General features: G+C 38.4%; 1 protein-coding gene and 1 non-coding gene across 9 annotated transcripts in view; both read left to right on the forward strand.

Moving 5' to 3' along the window:
• CEP295 (centrosomal protein 295) overlaps nucleotides 1–21,454 on the forward strand; it is a 48,937-nt gene that overhangs the window by 26,162 nt on the left and 1,321 nt on the right. For 5 of the 8 annotated variants that reach the window (XM_026071911.1, XM_026071909.1, XM_026071910.1 and 2 more), the window contains 13 exons: nucleotides 1,124–1,342; nucleotides 7,963–8,069; nucleotides 10,177–10,315; nucleotides 10,602–10,667; nucleotides 11,542–11,700; nucleotides 12,569–12,723; nucleotides 12,972–13,134; nucleotides 16,092–16,753; nucleotides 17,531–17,704; nucleotides 18,798–18,888; nucleotides 19,711–19,914; nucleotides 20,609–20,717; nucleotides 21,267–21,366. In XM_026071911.1, coding sequence (XP_025927696.1) covers nucleotides 1,124–1,342; nucleotides 7,963–8,069; nucleotides 10,177–10,315; nucleotides 10,602–10,667; nucleotides 11,542–11,700; nucleotides 12,569–12,723; nucleotides 12,972–13,134; nucleotides 16,092–16,753; nucleotides 17,531–17,704; nucleotides 18,798–18,888; nucleotides 19,711–19,914; nucleotides 20,609–20,717; nucleotides 21,267–21,366 — 2,348 coding nt within the window. The remainder of the gene's footprint in view (nucleotides 1–1,123; nucleotides 1,343–7,962; nucleotides 8,070–10,176; nucleotides 10,316–10,601; nucleotides 10,668–11,541; nucleotides 11,701–12,568; nucleotides 12,724–12,971; nucleotides 13,135–16,091; nucleotides 16,754–17,530; nucleotides 17,705–18,797; nucleotides 18,889–19,710; nucleotides 19,915–20,608; nucleotides 20,718–21,266; nucleotides 21,367–21,454) is intronic. The other 3 variants (XM_026071912.1, XM_026071913.1, XM_026071915.1) reach the window with 3 other exon arrangements.
• Nucleotides 9,855–9,938, forward strand: LOC112969072. Its single transcript, XR_003254545.1, has one exon. It is a non-coding gene; the product is annotated as a small nucleolar RNA U2-19 (small nucleolar RNA).

A 21,454-nucleotide genomic window follows, 5' to 3' on the forward strand; every position in this document is an offset into this window, starting at 1 on the left:
AAGCAGAACAACCCAAGTAATTACAGGCCTGTCAGACTGGCATTGATCTTGAGCAGAATAATGAAACAGCTGATATGGGACTTTTTCTTTAATTAAGAAAAGTAATTAATGCTAGTCAGCATCAGTTTATGCAGAATAATTCTTGTCAAACCAATTCAGTGTCTTGATTAGATAAAAAGTTCCAGTTGGTAAAGTGTTCGATTGAAGTACATTTGTGCTCTCATAAGGCACTTGACTCTAATATCACACATTTTGATTAAAAAAACAAGATTAAAAATCAAAGTACATACCAAAGATTTTCTGACAAATTGCCCAATGGAATTCTAGAGCAGGGAATATTCATTTGGTGAGTAATCCCTTTGTGATCCACACACAGGTGTTTTTATTCCTATATTATCTAACTGTTGGTCATGGTAGATGATAAACTGAACTTGAGTTTTTAATGGGATTCTATGGAGAGAAGGGATTATTGTGATCTGTGGTTGTATAAATGAGGGAAATCTTGAASTAGAGCTGAAAAGTTATATTGCATCTGGATTTGGGAATGATACAGTTACTGACACCACCATAGCGTCACATTTCAGAAGCATTTCAAACAGGATATTGCAAAAAACAAAGATGTTTCAAAGAATAATCATGAGAACGACTCATGAATTTAAAAATATACCTTAGCCGATTCCACTGATTCTCTTGATATGTTGAGATATTACAGTCTCCATAGGTTATCCAGGGAATAAAAATGTGATTATGACTTCTCCCTGGCTGGTCAAGAAAGGAAGCTGACCGCTGGTGAAACTACCAAAAGTTTTGGTGGATTTACTGTATGGAAAACCTGTTAGTGGTGGTGGGTTTTTTTTATTTTTTGGAGTTTTTTTTCTTGAAAGAATGATTTAGTCTATTTAAGAATTACTTTCTGAGAAGTCCTATGACCTATGAAATCCGAGTCTGAACAGTTATAATACAGCAGTTTTCATTGCTTGAATGGTTAACTTTATTAAAATGGAGCACTGTACAAATTTACCAGATTATTTCTTTGGAATAGTACGTGCATCTTAACATTCTTTTATGAAGTGCAAAACACTGCATTTCTATACTCAAACTGATTACGAATGTTTAAACTCAGATAAAACAGATTCTGTTGGTGGAGAATCTTCTCCCATTTCGACTGTTGGGGAGTTTGTGTCTGTTAGCTGTTACAGTCGTGCTCTTCATGAAGACAGCAGGTTACCCGGAAGCATAACCAACTGTGAAGAACAAATCTCTAGTGGAAGTCTAAGGGAAAGTGAACAGTCAAGTAGGCTATTAAAAGAGATGCTGATGACTGAAAATTCATATGACCCAGGTGAGCAAATCCTCTTTCTTCTAGGGATTATGTAAGTCCTATTAAATACTGCTAATTTTACTGCTATTTATTTGTTGTCTGACCTGACTCGTTAAAGATTGTGCAGCACTATTTAAATACTGTTTAATTTTAAGAATGAAAAGAGGTGTTTTAATAAGCGTGTGTCTCAGAAGGACCGAGTGGTTGCTTTTTTTCTGATCTGTTACCATTCTAGTAACATATGTCAGCACTGAAGTGAACTTCCTTGCCCATCAACAATTGCTCATCCAAGGCATGTGCTTTGTATCTGTACCTAGTGCAGCTGACTGTAAAGAAATCTGTTTTGTATCCCCTGACTGCCTTGCCGTTGCAAACAAAGTCCCGTGCATGGGTAGGGAGCAAGCAGCTGGAGAGTGTTGTAGATGTTTTCCTCCAAGGGAGGTACCTTCTGCCCAGAGTTTTTGKGAGTAGTTTCAGCATCCACTTCACTGGGTGGCAACCTGTTTTAAGCAGGCTGGTGGTCTGCTAGTCGGGGTAATGAAAGGGCTGGGTCGGTCAGGCTGGGGCGCGAAGCGGGGCTGGGCGCATGTTGTGGCTGGACGAGGTGCTGTGTGCCCCACCTGTTCCCCCTGCCTGGCGGGTGGGGGCGGGTGCAGGGTGGCAGCGGTGACTCTGTGGGTCCCCCCCCCCAAGAGAGACATGGCASTACTGGAGCAAGTCCAGCGAAGGGCTACAAAGATGATTAGGGGACTGGAGCATCTCTCTTATGAGGAAAGGCTGAGAGAGCTGGGCCTGTTTAGCCTAGAGAAGAGAAGGCTGAGAGGAGATCTTATCAACGTGTACAAATATCTGAAGGGAGGGTGTCGAGAGGATGGGACCAGACTCTTCTCAGTGGTGCCCAGCGACAGGACACGAGGCAATGGGCACAAACTGAAACACAGACAATTCCATCCGAACACGAGGAAAAACTTTTTCACTGTGAGGGTGACAGAGCCCTGGAMCAGGTTGYCCAGRGAGGTTGTGGAGTCTCCTTCTCTGGAGATATTCAAAACCCTCCTGGATGCGATCCTGTACAAYGTGCTCTAGGTGACCGTGCTTGAGCAGGGGTGTTGGACTAGATGATCTCGTGAGGTCCCTTCCAACCTCAACCATTCTGTGATTCTGTGCCCATGTCAGTACCCAGTGACTCCTTGTACAGACAAAAGGCAAATTCATGTTTAAGCAGAACKCTGGAGTGCTAAAGGGCTAATGTAGACACCCCCTGAAAAATCACCATACTTAACAAATTGCTTAAATTACACTTGAGACAAAAAATAGGAGGTCAGGTGTCAACCTTTGCTCAAAGAAACAGCATTGAAGCAATCAGCTGTTAGCTATGACAGAAAAATATTACAATAATGCAAGGATACTTTAACTCTGATCTCTTCTCTTCTGTGAAGAGCTTTTATCAGAGGTTGCACCTTTGAGGATAGGCTGTGTCCATATGTGACAAAAGTACCCTGATTCCCCAAACAAACAGTTGTTTTGGTTATCACAAATAAATAAAGCAGTCTATAGATGGTCAAAATGTTTTTATTATAGGGCTGTCAAACTAGTCATAGCACCCAGTAGGTTAACTGACTTATAAAGGACAAAGGTCTTAGGCAAACAAAGCAATTGTCAGTTACTAAGAGTTTTTCGATAGGTTATGTTGCTGGGCTAACAAGTGGGTGCTGAGGTATTTAAATCCTACTGTTTTCCCACTGTTGATAGAAACTAAGCTTGCCTCTCCAGTCTTCCAACAGTGGTATAACTTGAAGGCTTCAAAACTTTCAGTTGCATTTTTGTTTTCAGCTCTTTGCATTTCTTGCAGATTGAAATGCAGTGTATCTAGGTTATAATTGAAAGTGCTTTGCCTGACTAGCGATCACTGGTACTCACAGTCTGTGAAACGCTGACTTAAGCAATTCAAAGTTTAATACAAGATGATAGTATCTCATGGTGAAGTAGTTCTGAGTATCCATCTAAAACAGATTTTATTAGAGCTGCAAAGAAGTCAATTTGGTAATTTTATGTGTACGTCTTTACAAGCAATACAGCTATGTAGTGTGCATCTCTTGATATTGCTTGAAATTCCACTCCCCCCCGCCCGAAAGATCTTAAGATTTTTAGTTTGTGTGTTGAGATATCCTTTTTAATTTGATCAAGATTTAATGGGAAATTAAGTTGTTTTAAATAAGTACCTACAAGCTCATTTTCTTTCAGTTGCTTCCTTCAATTCTCAGAATAGTCTTTTTGAAACGTGCATAATATTTAAACTTAAATTATCCTTAAAAGTCTTTCCTTAATAGTTGGAGAAAAGGCTTATATCTTTGTCTGAGTTGTAGAAGCATTGCCAGATCAGCAGTTACCCAGTTAATAAAAGTATCTTGCTATAGTATCTTTTTACATTAGTGATATATGGACAGTGCAGTAGTTATATATAAGAGGATTAGGAAACTTCATATGAACATATATATAAAAAGGGGCGGGGAGAGGGGGGTAAGTCCTGGATTGTGTATTGAAGAGGATTGTCCCCTTGAACAGTTCAAAGAATAACCAAAATATGGCCAGCAGTATCTTCTTTATAATTTGAAAGTTGTAAAGCACTTCATGGTACCTGCAGTAACTAATTTGGTATCTGCAGCAGAAAAATCTTTAGCATGTGTTGGGTTTAAAATTTTTGGAAAGGGTGAAAGTGCTTTTTTAAGTGTATTTTAAGATGTAACTTATGGTTGTAGTGGTGAGCTTTTTTTTTTATACTTGATTTTAACCAGACTCTGTTTACAGTTGTGTTTTTATGTTTTCAAAGACACAATCATATCTTAAAGTTTGTTCCCTAATGATGAAAGCAAATGAGTGCTTTATACATGTGATCTTGATCTTCTTTGAAGTGACATCCTTGGTGGTTCCTACTTTTGATCAAACGGAGTATAGCTTTACAACCTAGGAGTTGAATTGCTCTTGTGATTACAGAACTACCAGATGTGCACAAATCCTATTAATAATGCTCGTGTATTTTCCAGAATAAAGCATTAAAGATAATATAAAAAGGTAAAACCTGCACAGATGTTATACAGATTCTTGTAAAGATAAACTTTGTAAATCTGCTTGGATACTTTATTGATAAGTGTTTCCTTTGATATACAAGATTTGCCGTTGGGTGACAAACAAAATTATTTTGGAACTTCAGTAATTACCCCAGGTGTCTGTCATGCTTAATTAGTAACCATATTTCTTTCCTCCAAGTATTATAAGAAGAAAAATAATTTCAAGCCTCTCAAATTTAGAGGCAGACATATCTAACTGTAAAGGGGGTCTTAAGGGCTTGCTTCTGGTGGGATGAGAATGAGTCGCTGCTCTTGGTATTGAGTGGTTGCAAGTGCTGCACAAACTGATGGGCCAAGTGGCAGGCCAGAAGGGACAGATACTGCAGCATCAATTCAGCAGTTATTAGCCTCTGTGATGGCACTGATTTGGGTTGCCCTCTCCTACCGTGCCACTGATGTCTTAAAAAATGAGTTAGGAACTTAACGTCTTTGAGATTAACCAAATTTGACTGAGAGGTAAAATGGGCTAATAGAATACAAATTGTTAGTAGGGAATTGCAGAGTGATGCTACAGATGAGGCAGGCAATTTGATTGCATGAGCCTCACTTCCTTAGGAAGTCAGTCTGAAAATAGTGACTAGATTTGATATATACATCAGCTTTCACAGTTCTGCCTTGTATACCAATAAACCTTTCCCTCAGTATTCATCTTCTTTAACAGTCCCCTTGAGCAGTTCCAGATGTGATTATCTTCGTATATTGCRACTCTAAAAAGAGATATTATTCCATGCATGATAGGTTAGCCTGGATCAGGCAAAAACCCCAAAGTTTTCAATTTATTTTTCTTAATCCTCAATATTTGTCCATAATTCAGTATTGCAACAGATTGTCTTATCCATTGTCAATATAACAAACTAGTGTGGAGTACATCTGTTGACACAATTCTTCTCTATTTGTATCCCTAGTTGGGTTTGAACTAATCCCTGCTTTTTCATTATCTTCGCTGAGTGATTCATCATTCAGGCTTTAATCTTCTAAATTGCACCCAAAAATAATTGCTGCTATCTTACTGCCATTTCTGCTGAATAAATTGCATTCTGGATATTCCAGCCTCAGTATTCTAATATGAATTGTTTGTCCTAGTATGGTGGCCAGGAGTTTAAAATATGAAGGTGCCATATAGAAGTCAGCTGTGCCAAATAAGAATGTTGCATTATTATTTTGGAGGGAGGAGGGGAAGAAAAAAACCTCCTTTATGAGCCACCAAATATTAAGTTTTTAAGGATAGTATAATAAACTCATGAGATGTGAGCACGTTTTATTTTAACTCTGAAATCGGTAATTAATTTGGCTTATAGCATGAAATTACTACTATTCATCCCTTGTATTAATATCACAAGAACAGTATACGTTATTACTGTACAGTAATAAAAGATACTTGTAGCATAGCTCTTTATAGAATTTAAATACAAGAGAGTATTAGATGCTTTAATCTCTTCTGTATTCTAAATTATTACCTGTCACTCTGATCCCTCTATCTGGCAAACTAAAGCATTTCTTTCAGAAAACTATCCAATCTTGATTTAAAGATATCAAGAAATAGAGAATTCATTTTCTGTGATAGCTTGTTCCAGTGTTCATTTTTTATCACGTTTTAAAATAAATGCTCTGTTCCTGTTTCAGTATGTCTGACAGCCATTTCTAATCACTTCTCCTTGTCATGACTGAGTTTAAAAATTTTTATATCTTATGTTTTCTCCAGTGGGGATATTTAAATGTCAAGAGATGACATGACTGCAGTTTTGCTGATGGAATTTTTTTTTCAAGGCCTTGGTCATTTTTGTGGTCCTCTCTAGTTCTCCCATATTCCGATCCCAAGAACAGCGGACCTCTGCAGTGCTTCCAGTCTCAGTCTCGCTACTGCCGCATGCACCCAGGGAGCTCTCTGTTGCCTTGGCCTACTTGGGCCTTAAGTTTTTTTCCCCAAAAAACCTGAAGACCTTTGTCATGCGCTTACAGAAAATGGATCAGAAACCAGTATTTTGTGTTCTTGGTTTTATGACTTTACCTGTCTTGGAACAATGTTGTGTAGCAGACTAGGCTGGCAGGAGATTTGGATAATTTTTTTATGGTTGTACTGTTGTTGTCTGTCTGTTGTCTATCACGCTGTACTGTGGTTGTCTATCGTTCTTTCAGTCTTTACATTTATTTGAAAATTTTATTGCCAATGCCTGTTCAGTTACTGATCAAAATGTCATAAATGATCAGGATCAGGCCTACTAGGAATTTCTGGAGAATTTGTTGCAGGGCGGGAAGCCAGTTTGATAATTTCTCTTTATCCTTTACTTGGAGATCTGTCAGTTAGCATTTAAGGTAGTAATATATTAAATAAATGAAGAATAGACTAACTTCTCTTTGTAATCCAAATATATTTATTTTAGATGTTATTTCCATTCATTTCTTATACTTTCTCCGGGGAGAGTACTAGATGACAGTGGCTGTAGAAAACCTTATATATATTTTTTTCTTCTTCCTTGAAATAAATTTCAAAATGTTTCATATTGATTGAGGTATGTAGGTATCACATAGAGTCTTATCTCTTGTTGCCTTACGGAGGAAATGTTTCCCACTTTATTTGTACAGGAGGAAAAATGGAACATTTAATTTCTTACTGGAAGATGGAGACTGAGTTTCAGTTTATACAAGCTACAAATTACTGTTAGCAGATCTCACAATGTTTTGTTAATTCTAAAGGATAGAGCCTTACAATGCTTGGAATTTGGAATGTCTGCCATTAGCAGCCCCTACAGAATTGGGAGGAAGCGCATTAACTTCGAACGTTTATTTTCAATTTCTACTTGATACTTAATGCTTCTTTTCTTGAAAACTATTACTGGAAATAATAATACTTTAGAGTTATTTGCTGCAGGAAATTTAATCTCAAATTTTACAAGAATTGCCAAACTTTGAATGCACTTGTCAGCACTGAATAGAGCCATTACATTTTTTTGGTGCTGCTAGGGTGTTTTTTCCCCCGATATCGATCATCCTTATTTTTGTGTATAAGTGCATTATGGCAGAGACAATCTTACCGGTTCTGCAGTAGGAGTCACGCTGTAGTGAGATAATTCAGTGTTTCTGATTTTTCTGATCTATTTTGTGTGCTTTTCTTTGTAATCATTGCCATGGTAGAGAGTAAAAGCCCCCTCCCCCTAACCCCCCCCAACTAAATGGTTATGTTAACACTACCAAAGCCGTATTTCCTCCTGCAAAGCATTCATTTTTACTCTTTCTGCATTCTCTGCAGAAAGGTGTCATGGTAATTAGGAATTGTCACAAGGCTGGTTAGGGAGAGTCACTCTGTTTACCAACTAAATTGGTGTTCTTATAGTGCTACAGTGGAGCAGAAAGTGTATTATAAGTTGTAAGAAAGAGGTAAGCATGGGCTCAATCAGTTCAGTGAAGACAGCAACAATAGAGTGTTATTGCCATCTGGTGTTCAAAAAAAAATTGCTAACTCTGAACTCAAAGTTGTTTTCTATTCCTGACTGCTTTTGTTGCATTTGTGTTCAGCCTGGTCCCAGGATTCTCATGCGGCTCAAGATTTGCCTGTTCTTGCTCCTGAAATTGGAAACGGAGCTGTAACACATTCTGGACCATCATTCAGACTCCATGATATGGTTAGTCATATCAGAATAACCACACAACATAATCTACTCTTTTTATTTCATGATGCATTTATCTGAAATATGAATATGAAGATGGTGCACAAAAATGAAAGTATGCTATATTTTTGTTGCCTTTAAGCATGTGCATGTTTGAGAATTAGATTTTGTATTTCCAGAATGCTCAAGAAGGTGGGTGTATAGAACTATTTGAATTGTAGGATAATTCAGGCTGGAAGGGACCTGGGGAGGTCTCTAGTTCAACCTCCTGCTCACAGCTGACCCTGCTGTGAGAGCAGACCAGGTTGCCCTGGGATTTATCCAGCCAGGTCTTAAACTTTCGAGAATGGAGATTGCACAACTTCTCTGGACAACCTGTTCCAGTGCTTGATGGTCCTCCTGGTGGAAGGGTTCCTCCTTATATCCAGCCTGAGCCTCTGCTGTTTCAACTTACGTCCACTGTCTCTCATCTTCCTGCCATGCAACGCTGAAGAGCCTGGCTCCATCTTCTTGATAACCTCATAGGTACTGGCAGGCTGCTGGTAGACCTGCCCCCTCCCAGCCATCTCTTCAGGCTGAACAGGCTCGGCTCCCACAGCCTCTCTTCACAGGGCAAGTGCTCCAGCTCTCTTGACCATTCTTGGTGGCCCTTTGCTGAACTCTTCCTATCTGATCGATGCCTGCCTTCTATTAGGGGCCCAAGGCTAGATGCAGTACTCCTAGATGAAGTGTAACAAGCACCAAGTAAGAGGGGGTAATCACTTGTCTGGGTCTATTGGAGAATATTCCTGTTCATACAGCCCAGGATGCTGCTGGCCCTTATTACTGCCAGGGCACCCTGCGGGCTCATGCTCAACTTACCGTCTGCCAGAACACTCCAGTGTCCTTTTTGTCAGGGCTGTTCCCCAGGCAGTCTGTCCCCAGCCTGGACTGTTTCAGGGGATTCCTTCTTCCCAGGTGCAGGACTTTGCACTTGTCCTTGCTGAGTTTCATCTTGTTCCTGGAGGCCCCTTCTCCAGTCTGACGAGGTCCCTCTGGATGTCTGCTATGCCCTCAAATGTGTCAGCTGCCCCCCCCCCCCAACTTGATGTCATCTGCAAACATGAGAGTGCACTCTGTCAGCTCTTCCAGGTCATTGCCAACGATGTTAAGCAGGACAGGTCTCTGGACAGACCCCTGTGGTACCCCACTTGTTCCTGCCTCCAGGTAGAGCATGACCCATTAATCACTACCCTCTGACCCTGATCGTCCAGCCAGGTTTTTCTCTGTCTGGTTGTTCATCCATGCAGATTGTAACATCCAAACTCAGATACGAGAATGTTGTGGGAGACTGTATTGAAAGCCTTGTCAAAGTCAAGGTAAATGATATCTAGTGCTCTTACATCATCCACAGATCCAGTCATTTTATCAGTAGATAAAAGCAGTATTTAGAAAGTAGTGTGTTTATACTTATGTAAAAAGGTAATTAAAAGAGGCTGGGTTTCTTAGATTGTCTTTTTTTCTTAATGTTTGAATTCAAAGATTGGGAAAAAGTGAAATGTATACATTTCTCATCCCTGTAAACCCAGAGGTATAAGGATCCCCATTCCATGCTTTGTGACTGCCTGTAGAGCTTACCCTCAAAACTAAGGAAGATAATATTTTAGGGTATTTTCTGGATACTTTTAGTCATAAAACAAAGTAAAACTGAAGTCTGTCTCCTGTAAGCAAAAGGCATGGTCTTGCAAATACTTGTGAAATTCTGGAGTCTTTCATGTGTTGCGTCTATATTCCTCTGAGATCTACAATTCTACTGAAGTGGGTCTGTGATGAGAAATAGCCAAATCTGACCACCAGGAGATAAACTAATCTTCCAGGTGCTATGATTTGTACACAATTCTGAGAAGCTTAATAAGAGTTTGCGCGAGTGTGAGTGCGTGTGTTGGGGGGTGGGGGGAGGGAGAGGTCTGAGGCTGGATGTGAATGCGTTGTACTGAGCAGTGATGAACATGGATTTGCCTGACTATTAAAAAAATGAAGGCTTCTACACTTGAACTGAGCTCAGAATAAAATGTGTGGTTTTTCTAAGTCTGAACTGTGGACAGCTGAATATATGATACTATATATGTTATTTCCTCCCTAGGAAGTACTTTCTAAAGTAGTATCCACAAACTTAGGTTCAGAGGCTTTCGTGGAAGGGGGACCTGGTGATTTGTCTTCAACAATTTCCACTGGAAGCTTTTTGACTAGTGAAATATTGGATGCAAGCCCTGTTGACACTGGTAAACTCTTTTTTTTCTCCCCCCCCCCCTTTTTCTAAATGGAAAATTGTGTGTTCTCTTTGCCTTATTTTACAAGAGAATGGATCTAACTCACTGAACATAAGTTCTTCTGATAGAGATTAGTATGGAACTTCAATAGTTAATGTGCCCTGCAGAATAGAGTGCAACTGGAATACACACTTTCTGTGCTTGTGATTTTGACTTCCATAATTAACCTAATAACACATTGACTTGGGCAAAGGGCATTTGAGACTTCATCAGCAACTGTAACACTGAAAATTTTTAGGTGGCAGAATTTTAAGAAATTTGACCCCCAGAAGATACAGATTATTTACTTTCTTAAGGCTTTCAGGTAAAATATTAATATTGTGTTTATCTGTCTTGTGTCTGATCTCTCACACACTTATATATGTATGAGTTATTCCATGATTATAAATCAATTTTTAAAGACAATAGTTCTTGAGCTACTAAAATCTCAGCCTCTCTTTTGACTTTAATCTTCTAAACTAGTAACTTTCTGCATCGTAAGCTTCCTAATTCATGTGACAAGCTCTTAGAACATTTGCTATCACTTGTAGCTTTGCTTTTTTTTTATTGGTGGTTGGTTGTGAAAAAAATTCCCTAACATTTCAGTTGCTCAGTGCATGAATAAATTTTCTGAGACTAGCTGTATTTTCATGGTATGCCTGGTGGTTTATAATAGATTTTTCTGATAGCTTTTTTGGAATTCTTCAGATATATAGATAAAGGTGGTTGTGGCACTAACTAAGAATCCAAGATCGGTATCCTTGATCTCTCCAATTTCTTGTATGGTATTTGGCAATTCCTGTTTGAGAATGAATAAAGCTATTATGTTATATCATAAAGATGCCCAAGATCATATTAAAGGATTGACATATTTATATGCAATGGCAATGGGAAACATAAATATGCTTGCTAGTGTAAAATAACTATTAATTCTTTTCTGATTTTATTGTTTCRGTATTTCCTAAGTCTACATCCTCTAAAATGGCTAAATTTCACTGAGTATTATATAATTAGGTATTGCCAACTTAGATTTGTGGAAATTTGTGGTAAGGTTTGTGGGAGAAATAACAGGAGAGAGTTAAAGAAACAAAACCCTAAAGCTGTTAAGAGTATTTCGGGATATGAATCAGTGTCTATTCAGATGAGCTTATGCAAGTAGCTTATATGCAAAACTGTCAACTTCTAGCTTTTTATTTCAGGATCATCTTCTGGCAGCACAGAAGATCAAATTTTGAGAGAAACAGCAAGTCACCCTTGGAACTCCTCGTTGCCTTTTAATGTGCAGCGGAGACAAGAGAATCTCTCTGGAGCATCTGGAGATTTAAATCTTTCATCAGAAGACAATACTCCTTTTCAAGGTAATTACCATTTTAGAGTATTTTTGTGTGTTATGCTCTCATCATACAGAATGAGAAAGAGCTTAATCATCCGGGTTATGTGTTAGCCTTAGTTATTTACGTTCAGCTTATATTTTATAGCCAGTGAGGATTCTACAGATGAGATCACTTCCTTTAATGATGTTCTTCATCCTTTGCAGTGTGGACACAAATTCATAGCATAGTGTAGTGCAACAAAAGAAAATCTGATCAGGTATCTGTCTGATCAAAGCCTAGTTCTGTACAGCTTCTGCTTCTAGGGTTAGTGTGTGTGTGGGGGGGGGGTTGTGGTTTGTGTGGTTGTTTGTTTGTTTGTTTTAAAAGAATCTGGCTGTGTCTTCTCTATACTGTCTCTTAAGATGTTGTGGACAACCATGTGATTTCAGTGCCTCACCACTCCCTGTCTCCCCCCCTTCCCCTCCCCAAAGCAAGCCTTTTCTTAAAATTGAATGAACCCTTTTCTTCTAGACTCTCTTTGAATGTTATGTGCTTCATCCTTCCTTTAATCATCTTTATGCCTTTCAGTAGATTCACTCCAGTATGTCGATGTCTGTCTTGTAATGGGAAGCACGAAATGGGACATGGTGCTCCAGGTGCAGTCTCACAAGTGCTGAGCAGACTATTTCTTGACCTCAGCTTTTTATCAAAGAATTGAATCATTGTAGCATTTTTCTTGTTGCTGTTTATACTTGCATTGTATTAGAGTGAAAGTATCAAATGTTATAAGGATCTTCCCCCCCCCCCCAGGTTATTATTTGTATGCTTACAGAATTCTGTATGTTCTATTGATTACCTCTAGAGGCAAGATGTGAAATGTTCATTTGTTTAAAAATAACATTTTTTGTTGTAGTTCCAGCAGCTGAATTTGATTTTCCTGCAATGGAAAGACATTTTCCTAACTTCCATCACCAGCGCTTTCAGCCTTTGGAACCAAGTCTTGACTTGGATATCTCATCATCCCTTTCTCAATACAAGATTTCACAAGACAGCAGAGAATTTAGCAAGGTACTACAGAAAAGCTGTGATGGAAGAAATACTTTGGCTTAATACTTATGCAATATTTAAATGTATAATCTCTATACTGTACTCTATTCAGATTAAACACAATAATAGTTTTTGATATATTTAGAATTGGAAGCATTTTTTCTGTTTGTAGCAGAAATGTGATTCAAAGAGCCTCTTGCTATTAATTTTTTTTGTCCTTTATACTCCTGAGAAAATGAATCTTAATTAAGACTTTTTTTTGCCATTAGACTTCAAGATTTTCAACAAGAAGTGAAGACATGACTGTGTTTCTAGAAGCCAGAGACTCCAGTTTGAATATACAAAGAAACAGTTTGCCTTCTCCTCTTGAAACAAACAAGTCAAACAATGTTACATCAGAACAAGAGTCTGCCAAAGAAAATGTTACCCTGGGTATGTATAGTGTAGTCTGATCAATGCTTCAATATCAATCTATTGCTGAGGCATAAATATCAAACTTTAAGTGCTGTGTTGACACTGGGAACTTTTCACTTGTATATCAGCCCTACACTGAAATGTCTTAGTGCTGCTGCTGTTCTTCTACACGCTTTCTTCCCCACCACTTTTAATGGGTTAACTCCTAAATTTTGTGAAGTTCTTTATTTACTCAAGTTATGACTCATATAAAAGCAGACTTGCATTCAAGCAACTCTAATCAAGTACTTGTGGTGTTAGTAAACTGCCAGGGATGAAATTTGTTCAGGTACTTTTCCAAATGTTTGTTCATGTGTATTCTTCATTTTGTAAGTTTGAGGAAATTAAGGGGGATCCATAAATCAAATTATTGAAGCATATGTTAGACTCTCTGTTCTCACTCATTTTTCTTTTATACATTGCGTCCTTCAAGAAACCATTGGACTTTCCTTTTCTGCTGTGAAGTTGCACCAACAGTAATTATGTACTGCATGCTGAGACATCTGAGTATAGAAAAATTGCTTTATCTACAAAATGAAGTGAGGAGGAAGAAATGAAGTTTTAGATGACAATTTAATAACTAATTCCATATCTTAAAAATTTTTGGTTCTACAGGAGCTTAAAAAGTTAACTGCAGCTCATACAGGAGAAGTTTTTTAATGTTCTGCAGTTGAATTTAAATTATTTTGGTCTTCCATGTATGCTAAAGAAAGAACCAACCTGTAATTTCAAATGCAGTTAGTAGTAACCTAAGTATTTCAAAGGCTCTTATTTACAAAGACCCAGGTATTTCAGCATTGTAAAGTCCTCTACTAGAAGGCTGATCAAGCAGCAGGAAATGCAGCACTATATTTTAAGTAATACATGTATTTATGATATAAACTTTCCTAGTTAATTATCTTGTTTATTTGCATATATGTGCATATAACTCTTGGAAACACACACTGTTCATGTTTAAAAATACAGGCAACTATTCTGTAAATCACTTCTTTCTCTTTAGCTGCCAGATGCCAATGAAATAAAATGCCAGAAAAGGCTTACACCATGAGACTACCTATGGTCACAGTAAATAAGATTTAGGAAGCTCCTTCCAACTTCAGCAATATATTTGTAAATTGCTCATAAAAACAATCCGTGTGCTTTAAATGTAATTACAGTATCTCATCCTCAGTTTAAGAGATTCTCATCTCTTAATTGCTTTGGGAATACAAAATACTTGTGCTTTAAAAAAACAAAAACAATCAACAACAGTTTAAGAAATTAAAAACTAATTTTAGTTGCCATTTTAAGGAAGGCTGATATTTAGGCCTGTCATCTGGAAGATTTTCTAGTGATGGCTGGATGAGAAAATCTGTCCCTAAATCACAGAATCACAGAATGGTTGAGGTTGGAAGGGACCTCTGGAGATCATCTAGTCCAACACCCCTGCTCAAGCACGGTCACCTAGAGCATGTTGCACAGGATCGTGTCCAGGTGGGTTCTGAATATCTCCAGAGAAGGAGACTCCACAACCTCTCTGGGCAACCTGGTCCAATGCTCTGTCACCCTCACAATGAAGAAGTTTTTCCTCATGTTTGGATGGAACTGTCTGTGTTTCAGTTTGTGCCCATTGCCTCGTGTCCTGTCGCTCAGCACCACTGAAAAGAGTCTGGTCCCATCCTCTCGACACCCTCCCTTCAGATACTTGTACACRTTGATAAGATCTCCTCTCAGCCTTCTCTTCTCCAGGCTAAACAGGCCAAGCTCTCTCAGCCTTTCCTCATAAGAGAGATGCTCCAGTCCCCTAATCATCTTTGTAGCCTGACGCTGGACTTGCTCCAGTAGTGCCACATCCCTCTTGTACTGGGGAGCCCAGAACTGGACACAGTACTCCAGATGGGGCCTCACCAGGGCTGAGCAGAGGGGGAGGATCACCTCCCTCGACCTGCTGGCAACACTCTTCCTGATGCACCCCAGGATACCATTGGCCTTCTTGGCCACAAGGGCACATTGCTGCCTCATGCTTAACTTGGTGTCCACCAGCACTCCCAGGGCCTTCTTGGCAGAGCTGSTTTCCAGCAGGTCAACCCCCARCCTGTACTGGTGCATGGGGTTATTSCTCCCCAGGTGCAGGACCCTGCACTTSCCTTTGTTGAACTTCATGAGGTTCCTCTCTGCCCAGCTCTCCAGCCTGTCCAGGTCTCTCTGAATGGCAGCACAKCCCTCTGGTGTATTGGCCACTCCTCCCASTTTKRTATCSTCAGCAAACTTGCTGAGGGTGCACTCTGTSCCTTCATCCAGGACACTGGTGAAGAAGTTGAACAAGACTGGACCCATTACTGACCCCTGGGGGACACCGCTAGCTACAGGCCTCCAACTAGACTGCGCCGCTGATCACAACCCTCTGAGCTCTGCCATTCAGGCAGTTCTCAGTCCACCTCACTGTCCACTCATCTAGCCCGCACTTCCTGAGCTTGTCTATGAGGATGTTATGGGAGACAGTGTTGAAAGCCTTGCTGAAGTCAAGGTAGACAATGTCCACTGTTCTCCCCTCATCTACCCAGCCAGTCATTCCATCAGAGAAGGCTATCAGATTGTTTCAGCATGATTTCCCCTTGGTGAAGCCATGCTGACTACTCCTGATCACCTTCTTGTCCTCCACATGCTTAAATCTTTTCTAAGAAGCAACAAAAATGCTGTTTCTTGAAGTTGTTTTACCTACAGTCATACAGTGAATGAATTAATGTATGTAATATTAACTAATGAGATTGTTTGAAGAAGGTATTTTAAGATAAACAGAACAGACTTTTTTTTTTTTTTTTAAACAAAACATTTCTTCCTATTCACTAGATTTCTTTCTGTACCTTACTGAAAAGTCCGGTTATGTAGGGTTCTTTTTAAGCTGMAATTCTGTTGTGTTAAGTTAGACTTCTGACTCTCCATAATTTTTGAAACAGGATCTGAAGAATCTTTCCATCCACTGCAATTAGAATCTACTGTGAGCGATCATTGTCAGAAGGCTGATCAGCCAGCGGACCTTAATGTTATGTTAGAGAGGTCTCTTGAACAAAATCCCGGGATTAAAAACTGGGGAACTGAGAACTGTGTTTCATCTGCCAGACAATATGAAGAACTGGCAAGAAATATAGAATCTATTAATCTCCAGTGTTCAATGGAAGATCTGCGAAATGAAAGTTCAAATTCACTGGAAGAGCAAAGATCATTTTATCAACTAAATACCACGCCAGTTACAATGGATAAAACTCTGCCTGAACACTTATTAAAAGAGGGTGCAACATTCAAAAAAGAGACTCTGTGTTCTGAAAAAATACCTGTTGAGGCATTTGATAAGGAGTATGTGAGACTTACTGAAAAATCAGTTCATGGAAATGAAGGAAACAAAACTGTGGAAGTGGGTTCTCAATGGAACACAAATACAAAGATGACAGACCAAGGCTTTCCAGAAGTACGAAAATCTTCCAGGCATCCCATTGAAACCAACTTGGAAATCTCAGACATCTGTTTACAGGCTGTTGTACAACAAAATGGTTCTTTTCTGGAAAGATATAAAAAACATTCTAATTCTGTGCTCAGAGGCTCTTGTCGTATTCCAATCTGGGTGAGTAAAACAGATTTCTAAAAGCAGTAATTTATGCAGTGATTTAACTTTACACCAAGCTGTTTTAGACCTTCAATATCTGAAAACTTAGCAAGCCTTTAATTTACAGTTCTAGTTTAAGACTTGCATGTTTCCTGGAATTCTGCCCTCCTACTTATTCTTTCAGGTTATAACACTAAATTAACAGTCACGAAAGAAAACGTGGATTTACCGTGACTGCTGGATGAGCTCTAGCATCTCCATTCCTCCTCCCTCTGTTAGCATCAGTAGGTAGCATTAGTAGTAGCATTACATGGCATAATTATTCAACAGCGTTTATCCCCAGTTTAGAAGAGGAAGGAGATACATTTTTTTAATGGAAGGATAAACAAACTTACGAAAATAACTTTCACATAATTAAAAAAATGTTACCCTGGAACTAGATTTCATCAGTGGTTTAAACTTGAGGTTAGCCAAAGAGAGGTGAGTTGGGGGGGGTGGGTGGGTTTTTTTTGTTTTTTTTACACTGATTGATATTTTATATGGGACTTAGGTCCCAACATCTGTAAACATCAATTAATATAGAAAGAACACTTTGCCTGAGGTATTTCCTTTATTGTTTGGGCAGACTTTTTTTTCCTGTGTTGAATGAGCCTCCTCTTTGAGACAAGCTAACAGATGTTGCTGTTGCTAGAAATAGGGGTTTTGGGGGTGGTGGTTTGGGGTTTGTTTGGTGTGTTTGGGTGCATGGTGGTTTTTTTTAAACATTGATGTTGTCTTGTGTAATTTATTTCCTAGGAGACTGAGTCAGGGCATGGTATTATGGAAGAACCTGAACTCACTCTAATAAGCTCCAATGACATCAGTATTGCAGAATCAGACGTTGAACATRCTAGCCAAGAGAAAACTAAAGAAGATAAAATCAGTAACCTAGCATGTGTGGATCAGTCTGAATTTAATTTTTTTACTGAGGTGAGTCTTGATTTTCTAATATAATTCTGGTTTTGAGTTGATACTTCTTAATTAGAATAAGGAAAGGCCACATTATAGCAGTTAATACAGTATTGCAAAATGAGAAAATGTTAGGACTATCCTAGATTAGTAAGTGCTTGCACCATCTTGTTTTGATGTTGGGTTTGCCAGATAGATCTAATACAGTAATATTATGGTCTTGTTGCACCTGTGTAGGTAGGGTCTGGGTAAGCTTCTGAAGCAAAACTACTATCATCTTGTAGATGTTTGCAAGACTAAACTGTAACCCCTTAGTTGAAGATCTGAATGGAGAGGGTGGGACGGGACAAAACAAAGCTACAAAGTAGATGGGAATAAAGCAGACATCCAAGTGAACAGAGCTATACCAAACCTACCCAGCAGTTCTGTTCTTATGGGGAGAATATGATCTGCTCATCATACTGCCATATTTACTTTGGCTGTGGTATACTTTTTGCTGTTTGCTTGTATAAAACAATGGCCACAAATTATAGAGGCACTGGTTTGGTATGGGAAAATAGCTTAGGTACTGAAGCAATTAAAAAAAAAAAAAAGAAAAAAAAAAAAAAACCATGAAAAAGGAAATAGGCAGAACCAAGTAATGTGTGTCTGTTAGGTGACTAAACTAGATGAAATGACGTTTCAATTGCAGGAGGCATTTAGAGAAGATCCTAAAAGTACTGGAGTGGCCTTGGCTGTTACCTTCTGGCTGAGAATGGGGAAAAGAGACAGAACAGTAAAAGAGTGATGAGGGGGAAACTAAGGAAAACAGGAGGAAGGAAGAACAGATACCAGCTGAGCTAGAGTTGCATAGGCCCAAAGTAAGGGCAAAAAAATGAAATTTGGTGGGAAAAGGGACTTTACTGGAAACTTTGTTTTTTAATTTTTAAATATTTTTAGGAAGTGGCTTTTTAATACTCACTATCAAAATCCATTTCTGATGTTGTTCCTGCATTGGCAAAAGAGCATGTTGTCTTATTTTCATCTGACCTATGCTAGTGGTACATTACTACCATTTCACTCAAAATTGTGGTGTACTTTAAGCATTTTCAACCAATGATTTCTTTTGAAACAGGAGGAGGAATTTTTACCATTAGCTCCAGATGCAGATTATTTGGTTTTCAGAAGGCCTGAAAGTTCTTTCAGTGCACAGAGTCCTAATGAAGGTGAGTTTCCATCATATCAGACTGCAGGTAATTATGTACCACTTCAGTATAATGAAGTTGAGATAGATAAGGTCCTAAATACATAATTTAAAAATCATTAATAAAATATACCTCTTCTTCACAAAACATAGAACTTTTTACTTATGTAAGTACGTGCTGCCATTCCAGCTTGGTTTGTGCTGTATTTATTTGGCCTAGGTTTAATGTACATCACACTGATAAGTAAAYGTTTACTTGTCTCTTCCTATGTCAGGCCATCTTTCTTGAAGGTTCATAATATCTATAATACTTTTTTTGTATTGTAACTATTTAATACTTAATTTGTGGTATTTTATATGGTTTGTCATCACATATATATGCACCTTAATTTGTTTTTATTTCCTGTTAGTCTCTAAGCTCTGCACCTGAAAGAAATCACATTTCTATTCTGATGATAATGTGGAACATCAGTAAAATATGGAAGTATTTTTTGGCCAAGATGGACAGCAGTAACAAAGACAGGAATTGACGAGATGTTCACCTTTTTTTTTGGGGGGGGGGGGGCCTTTCTCAAGTCTTTTATATGTTTTGAGGGATTAAGATGTTTTTGATGCAATATCACAGTATTTGTCTTGGCAGTACTGTTTACAGTTACTCAGATTCAGTAACTTTGAGTTACTTGTTTTGCAAAATTCCTAGTTATTCATAATGTCATTCTCCTACTACAATTTATAAAAAGTCAAGCTCAGCATTCTAGAAGAAAAACACTGAAATCTGTGAGTTAGTAGAAGTGATAGTGTTCTTCACTAAAAATTGGAAATGTTGGCACTTTTTCTTTCTCAGTGATGTTGCTAGAGTTTGCTTCTGTGCCAGGAAGTCTGCAAGAATCTTTTTTAAAAAGAAAAAAAAACTTCATCCAAAAATCTCTGAGGAGAGTAGAAGAAATAAAAAATAAAGAGAGAAAAAATGAAAAGCCAGAAGCTGGACAGTTTCAGAGAAGAAAGACTGAGATGTTAAGCAGGCAAAAGGAGTCCTCTCTCACCACTGGTAGGTTTATGTGGGGACAAGACAAAGCATTAAGGATCCTTGTAGCTAATCCTTTCTAACAAAGAGCAGATTTCACACTTGTTGCATCTTTGCTTTTGCAGATTAGGATGTTCTTTGGTAAGATCTTTCAGGAATGTGGAGAAGCTTCTTTTTCACTGCCTGGTGTACCCCTTATTTCAGTGCTGTAAAGGCCCTTATCCCTCATCRTCTTATTTTTACAGCCTGTCCACAAGTTTATAGTCATATGTCTCTGTGCAAATAGTAGTTGTTTATCAAAGAACAACCATGTTAAGTAAATTGATGCATCGCTAATGTCTGTTGATGGGGAGCTGGAAGTCAGCTGTTGAGAAGCATGGCTTGCTATATTACAGGCAATGAGTGAAAATGAAGACTTATTTTTAACAGAAGACTATATCTATTGAGTCTGTTCTGCTAGCTTATTTCTTTTCTGTAGTGCTGTCTTTAAAATGGGAAAATTACTATTTTTTACCATTATATACTTGAAACCTTTAATGGTTTTGAGTTGTTAGACTAAAAAACCTAGATTGATTGTTACGGTTTTACTACTAGCCAGTCCTAGTGTTAACTTTGTAAAGAGTAAACCTTTACTGAAGAAACAGTCCAGTTTTTCACAAATGTATATATTAGCTGGACTAATGATTTAAGTTTAAAATACCTTTTTTATTATTTTAAGAAAAAAAAGGTGCAGCTACCAAGCAGTTGAAGAAAGTAGGAGAAGTTAAAGTGTCTTCTCCAGAAGACAGGAAGTCTGCAGAAATCAAAATGCACCAGCGTACTTCCAGGTATTGTGTAACAAGTGGGAGAAATTTGGACCAAAAAAAAACAGTAGTAGTAATCTGTCTTGTGAAGGCTACTGGCTAGATCGCATTTTGTTTTTTATCTTAAGACTGGACCCCAAGGGAGCACTGCTTAACACTAAATTGCTGGGAGAAAGGAGCAAGTATGCTTGATATGTGTATGATGGGAAATTCCCTTGCAGAGCTGGCAGGAGGAAGTATGGCTGGCAGCCAGTCTAAGATAGCTGTGCCAGTTATTTCTTGAAATTAGTTTAAATTTGAAGAGAAGTTCATAATTGCACTTAGGTGCTTAATGATAACACACAGTAAATACAGTGTACAATACAAAACACAATACAACTGAATTCCTGAATGGGATGTTTGTTAGATATAGGCAGCTGAAAAGGAATTTGAAAAGATTCTGTATTACTGGAGAGCTGAGTCAGAACTGCCTTTTCTCATTTTCAGCAGCTGAGACTATATAAACACTTAAGACACTAATTCTTATTTCTCCTTTGCCACTTCTTGATACTTTTTTTTCTACTGTTTTGACAGACTTTATCATCAACTTGCAGAAGTGAAAATCAGAAAGGAAGAAAGAACAAGGCAAGAAACTTATGCAAAAAACAGAGAAAAGGCTAAAGAGTTTCAAAAGGTAGTAGTTCATAATTATTTCACTGAACCAGACTGTTGCAGGGGCATGGTAGAATACATAGAATGCATACAGAGGCRAGTACAACTAC

The sequence above is a fragment of the Apteryx rowi genome, unplaced genomic scaffold (genome assembly GCF_003343035.1).
Source record: "Apteryx rowi isolate R43461 unplaced genomic scaffold, aptRow1 scaffold_332, whole genome shotgun sequence".
NCBI classification, from domain to species: Eukaryota; Metazoa; Chordata; class Aves; order Apterygiformes; family Apterygidae; genus Apteryx; species Apteryx rowi.